The 14,748-nt window shown below is 27.5% G+C and overlaps 1 protein-coding gene across 2 annotated transcripts in view; it reads right to left on the reverse strand.

The window, feature by feature from the left end:
- The window catches only part of Klp98A (kinesin-like protein 98A), a 55,394-nt gene that overhangs the window by 24,604 nt on the left and 16,042 nt on the right, over positions 1–14,748 (reverse strand). For both annotated transcript variants that reach the window (XM_067263802.1, XM_067263801.1), the window contains exons 3-10: positions 12,134–12,250; positions 9,370–9,486; positions 8,563–8,595; positions 8,412–8,473; positions 7,435–7,541; positions 7,234–7,303; positions 3,030–3,102; positions 2,872–2,939 (exon numbers count right to left, since the gene is read on the reverse strand). In XM_067263802.1, coding sequence (XP_067119903.1) covers positions 2,872–2,939; positions 3,030–3,102; positions 7,234–7,303; positions 7,435–7,541; positions 8,412–8,473; positions 8,563–8,595; positions 9,370–9,486; positions 12,134–12,250 — 647 coding nt within the window. The remainder of the gene's footprint in view (positions 1–2,871; positions 2,940–3,029; positions 3,103–7,233; positions 7,304–7,434; positions 7,542–8,411; positions 8,474–8,562; positions 8,596–9,369; positions 9,487–12,133; positions 12,251–14,748) is intronic.

Raw genomic sequence — 14,748 nt, forward strand, 5'->3', positions numbered from 1 at the left:
CTGCTTTTGAATTTTATATTTATATAAACAACAATATGAAAGAATAATTTTTCTTTTTTAAGATTTATAGTTTTCCAGGAGAAAATTTCTATTATAAAAATAATCATATTACTTTTGTAATAACTTCTCATCTATCTAAAATTAATGGAAAAAAGCTATTTCAGATAAGTGGGGAAAAAAAAACACACAACTTTCAAGAGTAATTATTATTCAAAATTTACAAAACACATTTAAACCTAGCTGCATACAGTTGTAAATTTTCTCATTAAAAGACCCTTTTTAAATAATAATTTCTTTTTTTAATAGTAAAAAATAAATTTAAGATATTTTCCAAAGTGTGATCTACAATTTGTTACTTACAACTGTGAGGAGGAAGGAAAACACTAGTCTGAACTTAAAAATAAAAATACAAAATAGCAAAAAATAATAAATTTCTAATAAAATATATTTGTTATTTTAAACAATTATTTAAATAAAATATCATATTACATGATATTGAACAACAATCATGAATGAGATAAGATGTTAATTGTAATTAATTAAAATTATTGTAATTATTGTATTCAAATTGTATTTATGCATTCAAGACAGGCTCAATAAAAATTTTAAACTACTGATTCACAAAAAGTTTGAGGAAAACTATATAAAATTTATTAAAAGTCTTCCTAAATGTTATCATCTTTGAATCACTGATTATTTATATCCTCTTTGCAATAATATAAACAGTAATTGTACTTGTAAACTTCCAAATGTTTTTAAGCTTGAAAAAAAAATATGTTATTGTTATGAGCAATACTTCTTGTCATATAGTGTTAAAACAGAACAATATCAATAACATCTTGGAAGAAAGCTTATAACCAATTAACAACAGCAGTTAAAAATATTACCAGAACATGCTGAAACCAGATTTATTGATGCAGTTAAAACCAGAACATGCTGAAATCAGATTTATTGATGTGGTAAACTCAGTTAAACATTTATATGATAAATGTAAAATTGATAAAATGGTAGAAAAATATAAACACTGCATTTCAAGGCTTTCCCCATGTCATTGTCCGTCAAACCCATTGTAATGAAGTCAGATTAAGGATTTGCAGATCAAAATAACAATAATTCAAATTATATGATATCAAAATACTAACAAAACAAGAAATTCAATTAATCACTATTGAAAACTGGCAAAACTATGTTCAGTGTGTTGTAACCATGGAAAATCAAGACTTTTCTGGAATATTTATATAGCACATGATATAACAAAAACTTAATAATTCAACTTCAGATTCCAATTAAGAATATTTAAGTGGAATAGAAGAGCTAAATAATTCTGAATAAATATTCTTATCCTTCTTTAATTTAATTTCTATATTCAACAAAGAATAACTTTTAATTCATTTCAATTATAACTTTATTTATTGTGTATATTTCTGAAAATTTTTAGTTTTAGGCACAAAAACATCAAAAGCTATCATTTTAAAAGTATGGAAATTATTTGTTTAATTTAAAAAGAAAACACAAAACAACACAAAAGAGATGATCAAAAATGCATCCAAAATATGATTATTTTCAACTAAAAGTCTTACAATTTCAATTCTTTGAACACAAGTTTATAAAGCAGTCTTTAATAGTTACAACTATGAATACAGTTGGGATGTAGGGAACAGGCACTGGGGCACATGTTCCCGTCATTTTTATTATTATTATTCCAATTGTTTAAAATTAGATGGCTAAAAGATAATTCAAACATTTTTATTTATTAGTTTTTGAGACTGATAATTGGTCCACATAGATATGAAAATTTTAGATGAATATAAAGTTGCAATATGCTTATTTGTTTACTATGCTCTTATAATCTGAATTTGCCACTATGTGTATACATTAGTGTATACAAAGTTATTTGAAAATTGAAGATATATCTTCATAACTTATTAAAACATGCATAATAGTATAAAAATTATTTGTAAAATTGAAATGTTAAATATGATGCTTTCCACCAATCATTTACACATTATTAGCAAATGAATAACTTACTGCTGATTGTTATTTAGTTTATTTACAATCAATTTATTGTTAACTCAAATAAACCATAGAAATGAATTTTATTTTTATAAAAAGGTAGACGATATTGCTGTCTTGTAATAAATTTAATGTTCTAAATTAATTTTTTATTGATAAATAATTAAGAAACATCTGAAGTAACTGTAAATTCTGATTGCTTGGTTTATTTAATTATAAAACTAAATAAAAGGTTTATTATTCTAAAATAAATATCTTCAGATAATTTAACTTTTAGGATCAAAATTGAATATTCTATCATTTAATTAATAATCCAAGAAAACTTATTTAATTCATAGACCATTAGTAACATTGCATTAATACTTCAAATTATCTTTCCTAAACTGAATATAATAAGAATAAATCAATACTTAATCAGTAGAAAATCATTTTTTATCTACTTCTAATAAAATGATTAAATATAATGTAAAGCATATTTTATTATAATGATTAAAAATTTAAAATAAATAAATACAACTTAAATTATTTAAAATTTCAATTATAAAATAAAAAATTTATCTTAAACTTACAATCTCACCATTACACCTAACTCTAACTTAGTCAAACAAAACTCATACCTTGAAATCACTAACAAATGAAATTTTATGAAATTCTATTTCTATTATTTCTAAGAAAATTATAATTCTTTTTTCCCAGAAAATGTTTAATTGAAATGAATATTGAGAATTATTACATAGATTAACTAATGATTAAAAAACATTTTTATTATAATTAACAATTACTTTGTTTTGGAAATTTCAAAATGAATTAAAGAAAATACATTTAATATTTGTTATAAATGAAATAAATTATTAATACCTTCCAGCTAGATCAACTAAATTGACTTTACTCATGGTTTCACTTGGCATGTCATGATTAAAATTTGCCTGAAAATGTATTATTTATGTAAATGTTGAATTTTTATTTTTATTTTCAATTAATCATTATTAATGAAACATTTTAAGAATCTCAAATACCTGAGAAAATGTTAGTGTAAAAATAGCATGTGATCTGCTACTGACATCATTCATTGTAGTTGCTGCTGTTGTCCTAAAATTTAAAAAGATTTCTTAATTTTAGCTTCATAAAAATATGCTAAAATAATCATAATACAAAACTCCATTTAAATCAATATAAATGTTATATTGGATACAGTGGGTGATTGGTTAACGAACATAATCCATTCCAAGACTTTGTTCACTATCTGAATTGTTCGTTAACCGGTTATCGATTTATCATTAGGTTTTTTATGGCAATTTGATTAATTCATTCTGGAGACCCCAAAAAATAAAAAATATATACTTTCTTACTATATTTATTTATATGTAATAATAAAAATACATACATACACAGTCTTGCATTTTTATTAGTCATGTTTTTCATTTGCGGGGGTTAAAGAATCTGTCCAATGTCGATTTCTTTTCTCTCTTCTTCAGGGACTTTTTGAAAGCAATTAATAGCATTATAATTGTAGAGATCCCTAAGCCTCAATCTACCTATTAACCTCAACCTGGTTTAAATGTCTTTCTAAGATCATTGTTCTGACATCCTCCCATTTCAAAAGATCTTTAATAGCAGATGTCGGCATTAATCCTCTTTTTCAGAAGAAAACATATCTTGCCAAGTTTCTTGGCATTCTTCTGTCATCAGATCAGTTTCAGGTTCCATTATGAGTTCTTCAATGTTCTTTATTTCTCAGATGTGATTTCTGTTACTCATTTAGCTGCTTGAGTCTTCTTGATTATACAGTATCTTTCTTAGATAAGACTGAACTGCAGTCTACTGTAGACCTGTTTAAGCCATACTGCCAAGCAACATCAGACATCTGCCCACGTTGCTATTATACCATCACCTTTCAGAAATAAAAACCCATGCAATACTTAACAAGTGCCCGCCCGACAGTCTGGCAAATACTATAAGAAAATTGTTTCTGTCAGAAAAATGAAAGGCTGGAATTACAAGGGAGAGTTTCAAAGTTTGAAAGAATACTATCTGATCAGTATATACTGGGTTTGTAAGAAACCGAGTCCGAACCTTATTTTTTATTTTATTATTATTTCCGTTTTATTATCTTTTTGTTTGGGGTTTATGTTTATTTAGGACGAAGGTTCCCCACCACTCTCTTGTTAGTAATGAAAAATGAAGATAAAACAACTCACGGAGAAATAAGCGCCGTAGGAAAAATCTTGCGCACTTGCGCTGCCCGGCGGAAGTAACAGTCCGCAGAAAAAAAATGGAGGGGGAGTCCCCACAATCACTAGTAGAGAAATACTTGATAAACCGTCTTAAACATCCCAGAAAATTATGATAAATATTTTGTAAACGGTTTATAAGCTTTGTCGGAAACTTAAAGCTGCCAGAACAAAGTTAATGTTAGCAACTAAGTATGTAAATAAGAGGAGTAACCCAGCTCAAGTGTGACGTCACCTCACAGTATAAAACCTGTACGTTAACCGAAGAAGGAGAGGTGATTTCCAAACCGAGGTGATTTCCAAATCGAGGCGACTGTGAGAGCGAGGTTAATTCGAAAGCGAAGTATTTTCTGATAGAAGTCCAGATTGATAATTGGACGATCCAAGGTGCTAAAGAGGAGTTCGATTGACGATATCGAAAGGATTGAGGAAATAGTTTCTTCGTATAGTGAGGTGACGGATAGACGTTTAATTAGTAAGAGATTTTGTTCATAGTTGCTAAGTATTTGATTTGTCGAATTTCAAAGGGGAATTACTATTAAGTTAAGCTAAGTTTATTGTCGGGTTGACTTGTTGATTTTCGTTAATAAATTTTGTTTGGAATTATTGATATTTGTACGTAGTACGTTCTAGTTGCTAATTAAATATATTTGAACTTTTGATTTGACTTGATATTTATCGTTGTTATTACTAATTTTTCGGTGCACGCTTAAAAGCCCAGGCCTGGCAAACTAATCTCGAATCCGCGTAAAGTACCCGTTAGGTTAACGGAAGTTTTACCGACCGTAATTATAGTCGGTTTCCTAAGATACTAAAAAAAATAGTACTTTACAGGTTGAGTGTCAATGTCGACATCTCCTGTGCTCCGAAAAGTTTCGAATTGTTGCCCAAAGACAAGGGAAGACCAATCGGTATTCATTATTTTACGTCGCTTCTTGTGTTTGTTCTGTGAGGTGTTCGTTGTCCAAACATAAAAATCTTATACGAAAGTGTTTGTTATCCGATTTGTTTGTTAACCAATCACCCACTGTATTTCTAAAAAAATATCTGAAAAAATGGTTACTGAAACAGATATTTAATTACTATTATTTGCCATTATTTTCAGAGTTTTGTCTATCCAAATAATTTTGCAAATCTTTAAAACTAAAAATAAACTAGTCTAACCTGATTTATGATGCAAAAACAAGTTTTATGAGACAAAATTTGTTTTGAATAAATGCAATTGCAGTTATGGTTTTAGAATATAGATAAAATGAAAAACATAAACTTTGTTAATTGCCATTTAATATCCAAACAAACACATCTGAGATGTAAAAACATTTCACCAAGTAAAAATTTATAACAATTTAGACAACAATCAAAATTTTTCTTAGGAATTTTCCTTTGGTAAAGATAAGCTTGGCACTTGGAGGCAAAATATAAAAAATAATAATACAGGAGAAACCTTGTGGGTACTGCTTCCAACCACCAAGCTTATCATTAATGAAGGAAAACACCTAAAAAAATTTTGACAGTTGTCTAAATTATCAAATTTTTACTTGGGATGTTTTTGTTTAATAATTGTATTATTATGTCAAGACAGATCAATTGGAGGTCACTGAGTGCCAACTAAATGAGTCACCAACCAAATGCACTGCCAACTGAGCACTTTTAATAGTTAATTCAGTTGGCACCAACCAACACTTTCAATAGGTTGTTTAGAAAAATAGATATAAGAAATTTTAATTTGCATAAATTTGAACTTTTTTAATTCTGAGTAACATTTTGAATAAAATTTGTTTGTTTCCATGTAATTTTATCCTTTTAGCATAAAATTAAGCTGTAAAACTGAATTAGCTCTATGGGAAACCCCTGTGAACCTATCAACCTGGAGGTTACACAAGCACCTCATTGACTGCAGTGCTGGATGAAAAAAAATAAAATACAGCTTTTTTGTCAAATTTTGCATTTTTCAATTGCTTATATTTCAGCAACCACTTTATAGAAAATCTTGAAATTTTGCACAATAGTTAAGAAAACAATTTTCTTTCAAACAAGATATTCAGAATTACTATAGGTGTTTGGGTGGCAGAGAAATTGACCCGATTCCTGTATATGTAGTCAGTCAGTGACTTTTTTACTTGGTGGGGAGTCACTGCCCTGACCTGAAAAGGAAAGAATCAATTCACTAATAAATATTAAATTTTCTCTCAAAATATTAGAAAACACAATCAATAATGTCAGCTCACCATGGATTAATAATGATAGTGGGAATCCTTAACTTATATTCCACTAATGTTTGGTAGGTATCTTAACTGATTTGATTCCATTCCTTAAAAGAGTCATATGGAATATAGCCAATATCACTCAAAGAATTTAATACTTCAGCAACTATTGAATTCTTGATCAATACAGTAAATCACTACCATGCTCCATAAACTATTCCTTACTATATGTGTATGATTTTTGTCCTAAAATACTATGTTGTGAAGTATTATCCAATATTGTATTAAAAACCCATACCTTATCTTTTTCCATTTCTTTAATTAAGACTGTTTTAATAGCGGCCTTTTCCATTATGGTACCATGTTTTTTAGAGAAATCAGTTTTTTAATATAGTAAGCAAATCAACACCTTATTTAATTTTCCAACACGAAGAGTTTGTATAACAAATGTTTTTGGTTTATTTTATAAACCTGCTTCAGGTTTGAAATTATACAATTCGAAATTCCCAAATTAGAATTTCAAATTCAGATTTGAAAACATTCCAATTTGGCTTAAGTTATCAATACAATATTTATTCATTTGTATGAACTGTATATCATTTGTTGGAATGAGGGATTCTCTAATATTTTGAGAGGGAGGCATAGGTACTACTGAAATAGTCATGATATTAAGATCATATATATCATTTCAGAACTTTCAAAAGTTTCTATTTAAATATTGACAATTAAAATTTTTGTCAAATATTTTAATTTAAAATTATTATATTTATAAACTTTTTTTGTACCTGTGAGAATTTCCTCTAGTCATTAATTCCTGTACATCAGAATAATCCATAACCAAATGCTTTGACAAATCTGTAACATTATACATATTAGAATTGATAAAAGAAATAGTAGTAATAATAATAATAATAAATAAATAAATAAATAAATAAAATGTATCAATATATAAAAAATTCTAATAATAAAATTATTTTGATTTTCACCTTGAACATAAGGACCTAATTTAGGATGTTCTCTAACTCTTAAATTATGTTGAGATGTATTTTTTCTTAATAAATCTTTTACTCTTTCATTATAAATTTCTAAATAACTGAAAAAATTCAGAAAATCACAGTTAAACATAAAGAATAACAATAAGTAAACAATCTTATTTTAGTTACAAAAAATATTTATCAACAATATCAGATGAACAAATGAATGTGAGAATCACTAGGAGTACTGTAAAGAAGTTGGCAATGCTGCAAGTTGGTGATGCTTAACTAACTCATCACTGTTAGTTCATTATTATTGTTTAATTTAAGTTTTGTGATAACTGAAAATGCCTTATGCTACAGAACAAAGAATTTTCATAGTAGAAAGTTACATAAAGAAGAAAAGTTACTAAAAATTAAGATGACAGTTTATGTAAAAATGTCCCATATAATTTGCACCAACAAAGATTTAAGTTTACAAACTTTTTAATAGGAATGTGTGTGTAACAAAAAACTTGTCATAAACAAAAAGTTATCAGAGCTTCAAGGCTTTTGAGTATGCTTAGAAATGAATCCAACAGATTTTTAAGATGTTCATCTCTAGAGCTTACAATTTTGTTTATACAGCAACAAAAACAATCTATTTTTGACTTTATAAAGTAAGTGCTGTCCATAAACTTATTTATTTAGTGTTTCAAATGTTCTCTATCAAATCCATAGCAAATAAATGTCCAAGATTTAAAATTTTTGTCAACACAGAGCATTAACAAACACAGATAACCCATAGTGGTACCAAGTCTGATTTGTACCAAATTTCTTGCACTACTTCTTGTAATTTTCCTTTTTGTTTGATCACTCAATATACTTTAGAATCATTTTTAAAAAATTATATGATGCATTTTATAAACTTGCAGAAAATTAAATTTTAAATAATTTTTGTAGAAAAAATTTAATATATTTTTAGAAAAATTATATTAAATTATCCATACCTAACTTCTGTTCGAAAAGTAGCTCCAATATTTCTATTTGTTTTCATTCTAGCAAATAAAGCCTTAAAATAAAAGTATAAATTATTAATTACATTTAAAATTATATCTTAGTATTAACAATAAATGTTAATTTATAAAGCAATATATTTACTTGACATATTCTAGGAATCAGGCCTTCTGAATCCTGTAAATAAAAATTCTAGATTAAGTTTTACATAAATTTTTTAATATCAATTCTTGATAATTTTTTCCAAAATCAATTCTCTAAAATACTTTATCCAAATTCAAATTACAAAACTGTAAAGCAAGTCCAGTTATACTTAGTATAAACTCTTGTTTCAAAACCAAAAAATCCAGCAATGAATTGTGTAACTTACCCAGCTGTTAAGAGATTTTATTTAAAAGTAACTTTTATATTATTAATCATTATACAAAGGCAAAAGGCTTAATTTTGAGGATGGAGATGAGTTCTTAAAAATATCATAAATGCCAATAACAAGTAAAATTTTCATTAAGTCTGATCCCACTCAAGATATGACATGTAACCCCTCTCTATCTCTCCACCTCCTTGATCCTTAACCACTAAACTTTAATAGCACAATGCCTCTTATACACAAGCTACTGTATCAAATTTTATTAATTTATCATTAACCCATCCTGAGATATTAAAATGAAATAGATATCAACACACACAACTTTTTCCCGTTTTTGGGCTCAGTAGATTTGCAAAAAACCCAAGTCAAATGTGACACAATTCCAATACTTTTCCTTGTTATGTATACATTACAGCCAGGAGAATAAAATGAAAGCAGAAATTATTTGTTTTATCTTCTGCTAGATTGATTGATTAGTCTTTGTAAAATACCAACATATTAAAAATGATATTAATCATTGTGATAAAAGTAATAAAGTAGTCTCTACTCTAAATTTATTTAACATGTAACGAAGGAATAATTACTGGTGTTCCCATCATTGTATATGTTTTTCCAGATCCAGTCTGACCATAGGCAAAAATGCATGCATTATATCCTTCAAATGCACTTTCAACAACTTCTTGTCCTAAATCTTGAAATACCTATAAATATAATTTAAAAATTAAAATGTACACATTTTCTACATAATAAAGTTAATATTTTAAGTTTTAACATTATATGTATCATTAAATTGAAATCAAGAATTTAGCTAAATTATTATATATATATAAAATAACATTTTTCTATAAATATTAATTTCTTTAAAGAATTGTTTTTAATTTTTGTTAGTTATTTTAATTATATTATTTAATAATTACTTAAAAATTTTTCATTAAGTTTTGTTTCAGTATTTGTTTTATACAGTATACATTGATAATTTTAATTTTTTGTTGCAATTGGTTTTTAAATTAATTTAGTTTTAAAAAGTTTGATTTGATCTAAAAAGTTTAAAGCATTGTTATATAGTGTTAAAATAATTTTGTTTTTAAAATTATGCTAAAAAATGATTTTATTTTATTAATTTAAGTTTATCTAAAACTGTGTACAGATACATAAGCAAATTGTTTAAAATAATTAAGGGATATTTCAATGTCAGCTTTACTTTATAGCAAAATAAAATAATTCTGCAAACAAATGATGCTGTTCAGTAAAGCATATCTTCTTCTCTTAGCAAATTGTTTGCCTTCCTCAAACAGAAGCTTCTGACTACTGGAAGCAGTGTAGAACATTCAGGTGGTAAGTGTATGCTGTAATTGAAAGCAGGAAATAATCAAAGCAAATGGAAATTAACAAGAAACTTCAGTTTAGAAGATGTTCTGCATAATTTCATGACACTTTTTCTATAAGATTTTGCCAGCGTAACCATATTAATACAATCTCTATGAAACTGCTGATATAATTAAAATAAATAACCACAGCTAGATGCAAATACCACTAAAACAGTAAAAAATAAATGTAATAAAATGAAAACAAACATTTTCCTCCATTTGTAAACAGTCATCCTCAGGTCTGATGAATGCAGATACAAACAAATGCTTTTTTTAAAAATAGAACATAAATTTAATAGCTGGAAATATCACTAAATACACATGCCTAACACTTAAAATTCTGTAATAGAAATGCATGTATTTTGCAATGTATTATTTACTCATAACAATCAACATATGAATTAAGAGGATACAAGAAATATGTCTTCAAAAGTAGGAAGAACTTTGAGTCAGAATCCATTAAATATCATGAAGAAAAAACAAATTTGGTCAATTTTTGTGATGCAAACCTTAAGACAGGAAGAGGAAGAGTTTCCAGTGCATGAATGCCTCATGGCAGTTTATTCATACTATTTTGAATCCTATTTATCAATAAAATCGATGGGGATGAAAGACGAGAATTTCAATTAAAACATATCAACAGAGAAATCCTTCAATGCATCGTAGATTATATATATTGTGGATTAAAAATTGAACTGAATGCAGATAATGTTCTTACACAGCCATTTATTCTTATTTGGACATCCTTTTATTCCTTGCAAATTTACTCATTGCACTGACCACTTTTGCTCTCACATTCACTCTTCTGGTGATTTCTCAGTCTATCTTTCCTTTCCTATCTACCATACTATACATACAAACTCATTTATTTTTTCCAGTTCACCATCCAACTCAAACATGCATTCTGTTTGTTCACTTTGCATTCAAACACAATTGCCTTACTTTTACTCACATTCACTTGCAGTATATTTTCCTCACATACTTCTTCAAGATTAGACAACAGTCTGAAGCACTTCCATGCTTTCAGCAATTAACAGACTTGTTCATTTCCAATTCTCATTCCACACTCAGGTACTTGATCTTCTCATGTATGCACATATATGAAAACAGTGGAGCATGGATATATCATTCTCATTCCTCTAAGTTGTTTACCTCTCACTCCATAATCACAATACTTGCTACAGTTTCTCCCTATTTACTCCATCATATTTTTCTAAATCTAACTCTGAAAACACATTTTTACCCACATTCAAGCATTCCACAATTATTTGCAATGTGAAGATCTGGTCTACACACTTACTTTAATAAATCCATACTACACCTTCCATATTTGGATTGCAGTCAGCTTTTCCACTCTATCAATCAATACTTGTGCAAACACTTTTCCAGGTATACTCAGCAAGCTTATACCACAAAAGTTCTTGCAATCTGTCCTTGTATATCAGATAAATTAAAGAATTTCTCCAATCATACCCTTTTCCCAACATAAGTTGCAGAGTCAGAGCATCCATTCTTCCACATTCTTCTTATTGCATTCCTAACCTCACTCAGTTGAATAGGGTCACATCCATCACTACATTTATCTCCACAACTGTTCCTCCATTCATGCTACCTCCACTGCCTCTCAGCAGGCTCTCAAAATATTATGCACCTCACATTCCACAGCAACTCACCATTTGCACTTTGTACAGAGGGTACACTTTTTCTTTCTGTTGTTTTTTTATACTCTTCAATTGCTTCCAGAACAGTTTTCTATTTTCCTCAAATGCCCCTTGCAAACAATGTTTTCCAAGGATGATTTATTAGATATTAAATTCAATACATACAAATAATTATTCAACAGCATGGTTCAAAATTCATATGTTGATAAATTTGACCAAATATCATAGGCTACTTATTTAATAAAAAAATAAGTCTATAAATATTAATTATAGTTAAATTATTTAATTATATCTTAATAATAATTGATCATTAATCTTACTTGCTGTTGAGAAGCAAAATGAGGATCTGATGAACTAAAAGACCAATAAGAATGATCAAATGTGAATTCTTTTAAACGAGTTCTTCCAAATTCACTATCAGCTAAACCTGGTGATATCTGAAATAATGTAAAATATTTTAGATTCATAAATAACTGTGTTTTAAAATTAATATATTATAAACAAGCTAAAGTAATTGAATTAAAAAACAATTTTTAATAAATGTTACTTACACACACACACACAAGCTACGTTTACCAAACAAACTGATTTAAATTGTTTTATGCTACTGAATTATGAAATTTCTTGTCGAAAAATTTATATAAAATTTTCCCTAAATTTTATTATGGTATATAAAAAATAGATTTATCATTATGATATAATATAGACTATCATAGAACATAATTCTCTATTATATTTGAGCCGTTTATTTTGAAAGTGGCCTAAGTCTACTTATGTTAAAATTGAGATATTTAAGGGTTTGTGTTTTAATAAATTTAAAAATATTAATAACTTAATAAAATTGGTAGTATAATGTCTTTGTGTTTCTAAGGGTGTATTAATTTATCAACCCAATTAGCATTATTAACATTGTTTTAAAAAATAATATGTTTTTAATGGCCCTATAAATGGACTTAAGCCACTTTCAAAATTAACGAAATATGCCTTTTTAAGAATTAGAAAAGTTAAGTCCATGGAAAAAATAAATTTCCCTTGAAGTAAAAAGAAATATATACTATTTTATGTTATAAAATTAAAAAATGTTCAACTTTTATTTACTACTAAAAAATGTTCCATTAAAATTAATAATATTTTGCAACTAATTATTCATTCTTCTCAAATTTTTGTATGTGGGAGAGGTTTAAAATAATTATGGTGTACGGGAGGTGGTATATAGTATAATAGAGCCATTAAATCATTGTATTTTAGCATTGCAATTGGTCTTGTTTTTTCATACAATGGTGTCAACTCATTATTATTAAAGTTTCTTGGTCTCCCCTGATGCAGTAGTAAATCCAGCATTTTGAATAATGCTTCATCATTCATTGATATCTTATAGAACATTTTATATGGTTCAGTTCTCAAAAGTTGCATCCAACATATTTTTAACTAATTTACTCTTTCTCTGTTAGTATTTTTTTAACCTTCTAAAAATCGCGTTCTCTAGAGGCTTAGTTGAAATGAAATCCTCTCGTTTCATTTAATTTAGAATAAACTTATTTTTTGACACTTTTTATGAATTTGTAATATTCCTTAGGAACAAACAATAAATGGTTTTTTCTTAATGCCATTTCTAAAACTTCAAAGTCTCTATCATTAGGAATGAATGCTCTGATAATAGGAACTTTGGTCAATAACATTTACATTTTGTTTGGCAGATTGGACAATTTTTAACCATGTCAAAGCTACTTTTATATTCCTGTTTTGTCCTGAACATATGTCACTGTAGGTTATAATGTAGCTTTTCATTCCTAAGATATTTTAGATGTTTCAGGATACACGATGCTACTTCCTGTGAACCTCTGGATGCGACAGTTTCATTCCAGGCACAAATGTAAACATTATTGTCATGGAAGTTGTGAAAGCCAAGATTTAAAATGTACAAACTACACTTTTAATATGCAACCGAAGTAGTTAACTTTGGATAAGGCAATGCTTTTTGCAAGTTGGAAAAAAAAACCAAAATAGTGATCAGGATTATTTGATGCCAGATCTTGGTCTTTTTTATAATGATTTTCTTGCCAATTCCACCTGTCTTAAATAAGCATCATGTTCTACCATAAGGTTTGAGTTTTCTTCATCAATATTTGATATCTTAACTTTATTGTTTAAAAGATCACATTTTTGGCAAGTATCTTTCTGCAGCTGATGGAAATGTAAATTAAAGTCTTCTTTAAAGATTTTCCTGTAAGTCCACTCATTAACAGCACTAGTATTATTTTCTTTACATTTAAGCAGGTATAGGCCAAACATCTTTATATTTAGATCAGGGTGTAGAAATTTTCTGTTAGGATTGTGGGATTCAAATTGAGGAAAACTTTGAATGTGATTGTGAACAGAATTTTTTTTCTTCTTCATTAATTTTTCTGGATGATGCACTTATATGGCCACACATATCATTTCCTGGATTTTCAGATTTTAAAGTATGTTTTAACAGTCCTTTCACTTATATTAAACATATTCAAAAAGAATTTTTTTACAAACTGAGATTTTTCCGTGAGCAGTATTTAAAAAATATTTAAAACTATAGTTTCTTGGTGATCCTTTACCATTTCTTAACCATTTTCTTTTGACAGTAATGCACTCAGTAGCCTCATAAAGTAATATATTTTGCTCATTAAAATTACCCAAATTCCAAAATTTATTAAAAATCTTTTTCCTTTCTTCTGCATGGAAATATTTTATACAACTCTTTGAACACCTTTGCAGGCATAATTTTTCCATTTTGAGTATAATGTTTTTTTCCAGCATTCTGCTAGATTTTTTGTAATTTTTGAGTATATATGTTATCATTCTTGTTTCTTGATATTTTTGTTGTGGAATTGTCTGAGACATTGGCTTCACTCTCTGTTGATGAATATGTTTCTATGATTCTTTTTCCGTTTCCAAAATCAGA

The sequence above is a fragment of the Centruroides vittatus genome, unplaced genomic scaffold (assembly GCF_030686945.1).
Source record: "Centruroides vittatus isolate TY-2023 unplaced genomic scaffold, ASM3068694v2 contig_18, whole genome shotgun sequence".
NCBI lineage: Eukaryota > Metazoa > Arthropoda > Arachnida > Scorpiones > Buthidae > Centruroides > Centruroides vittatus.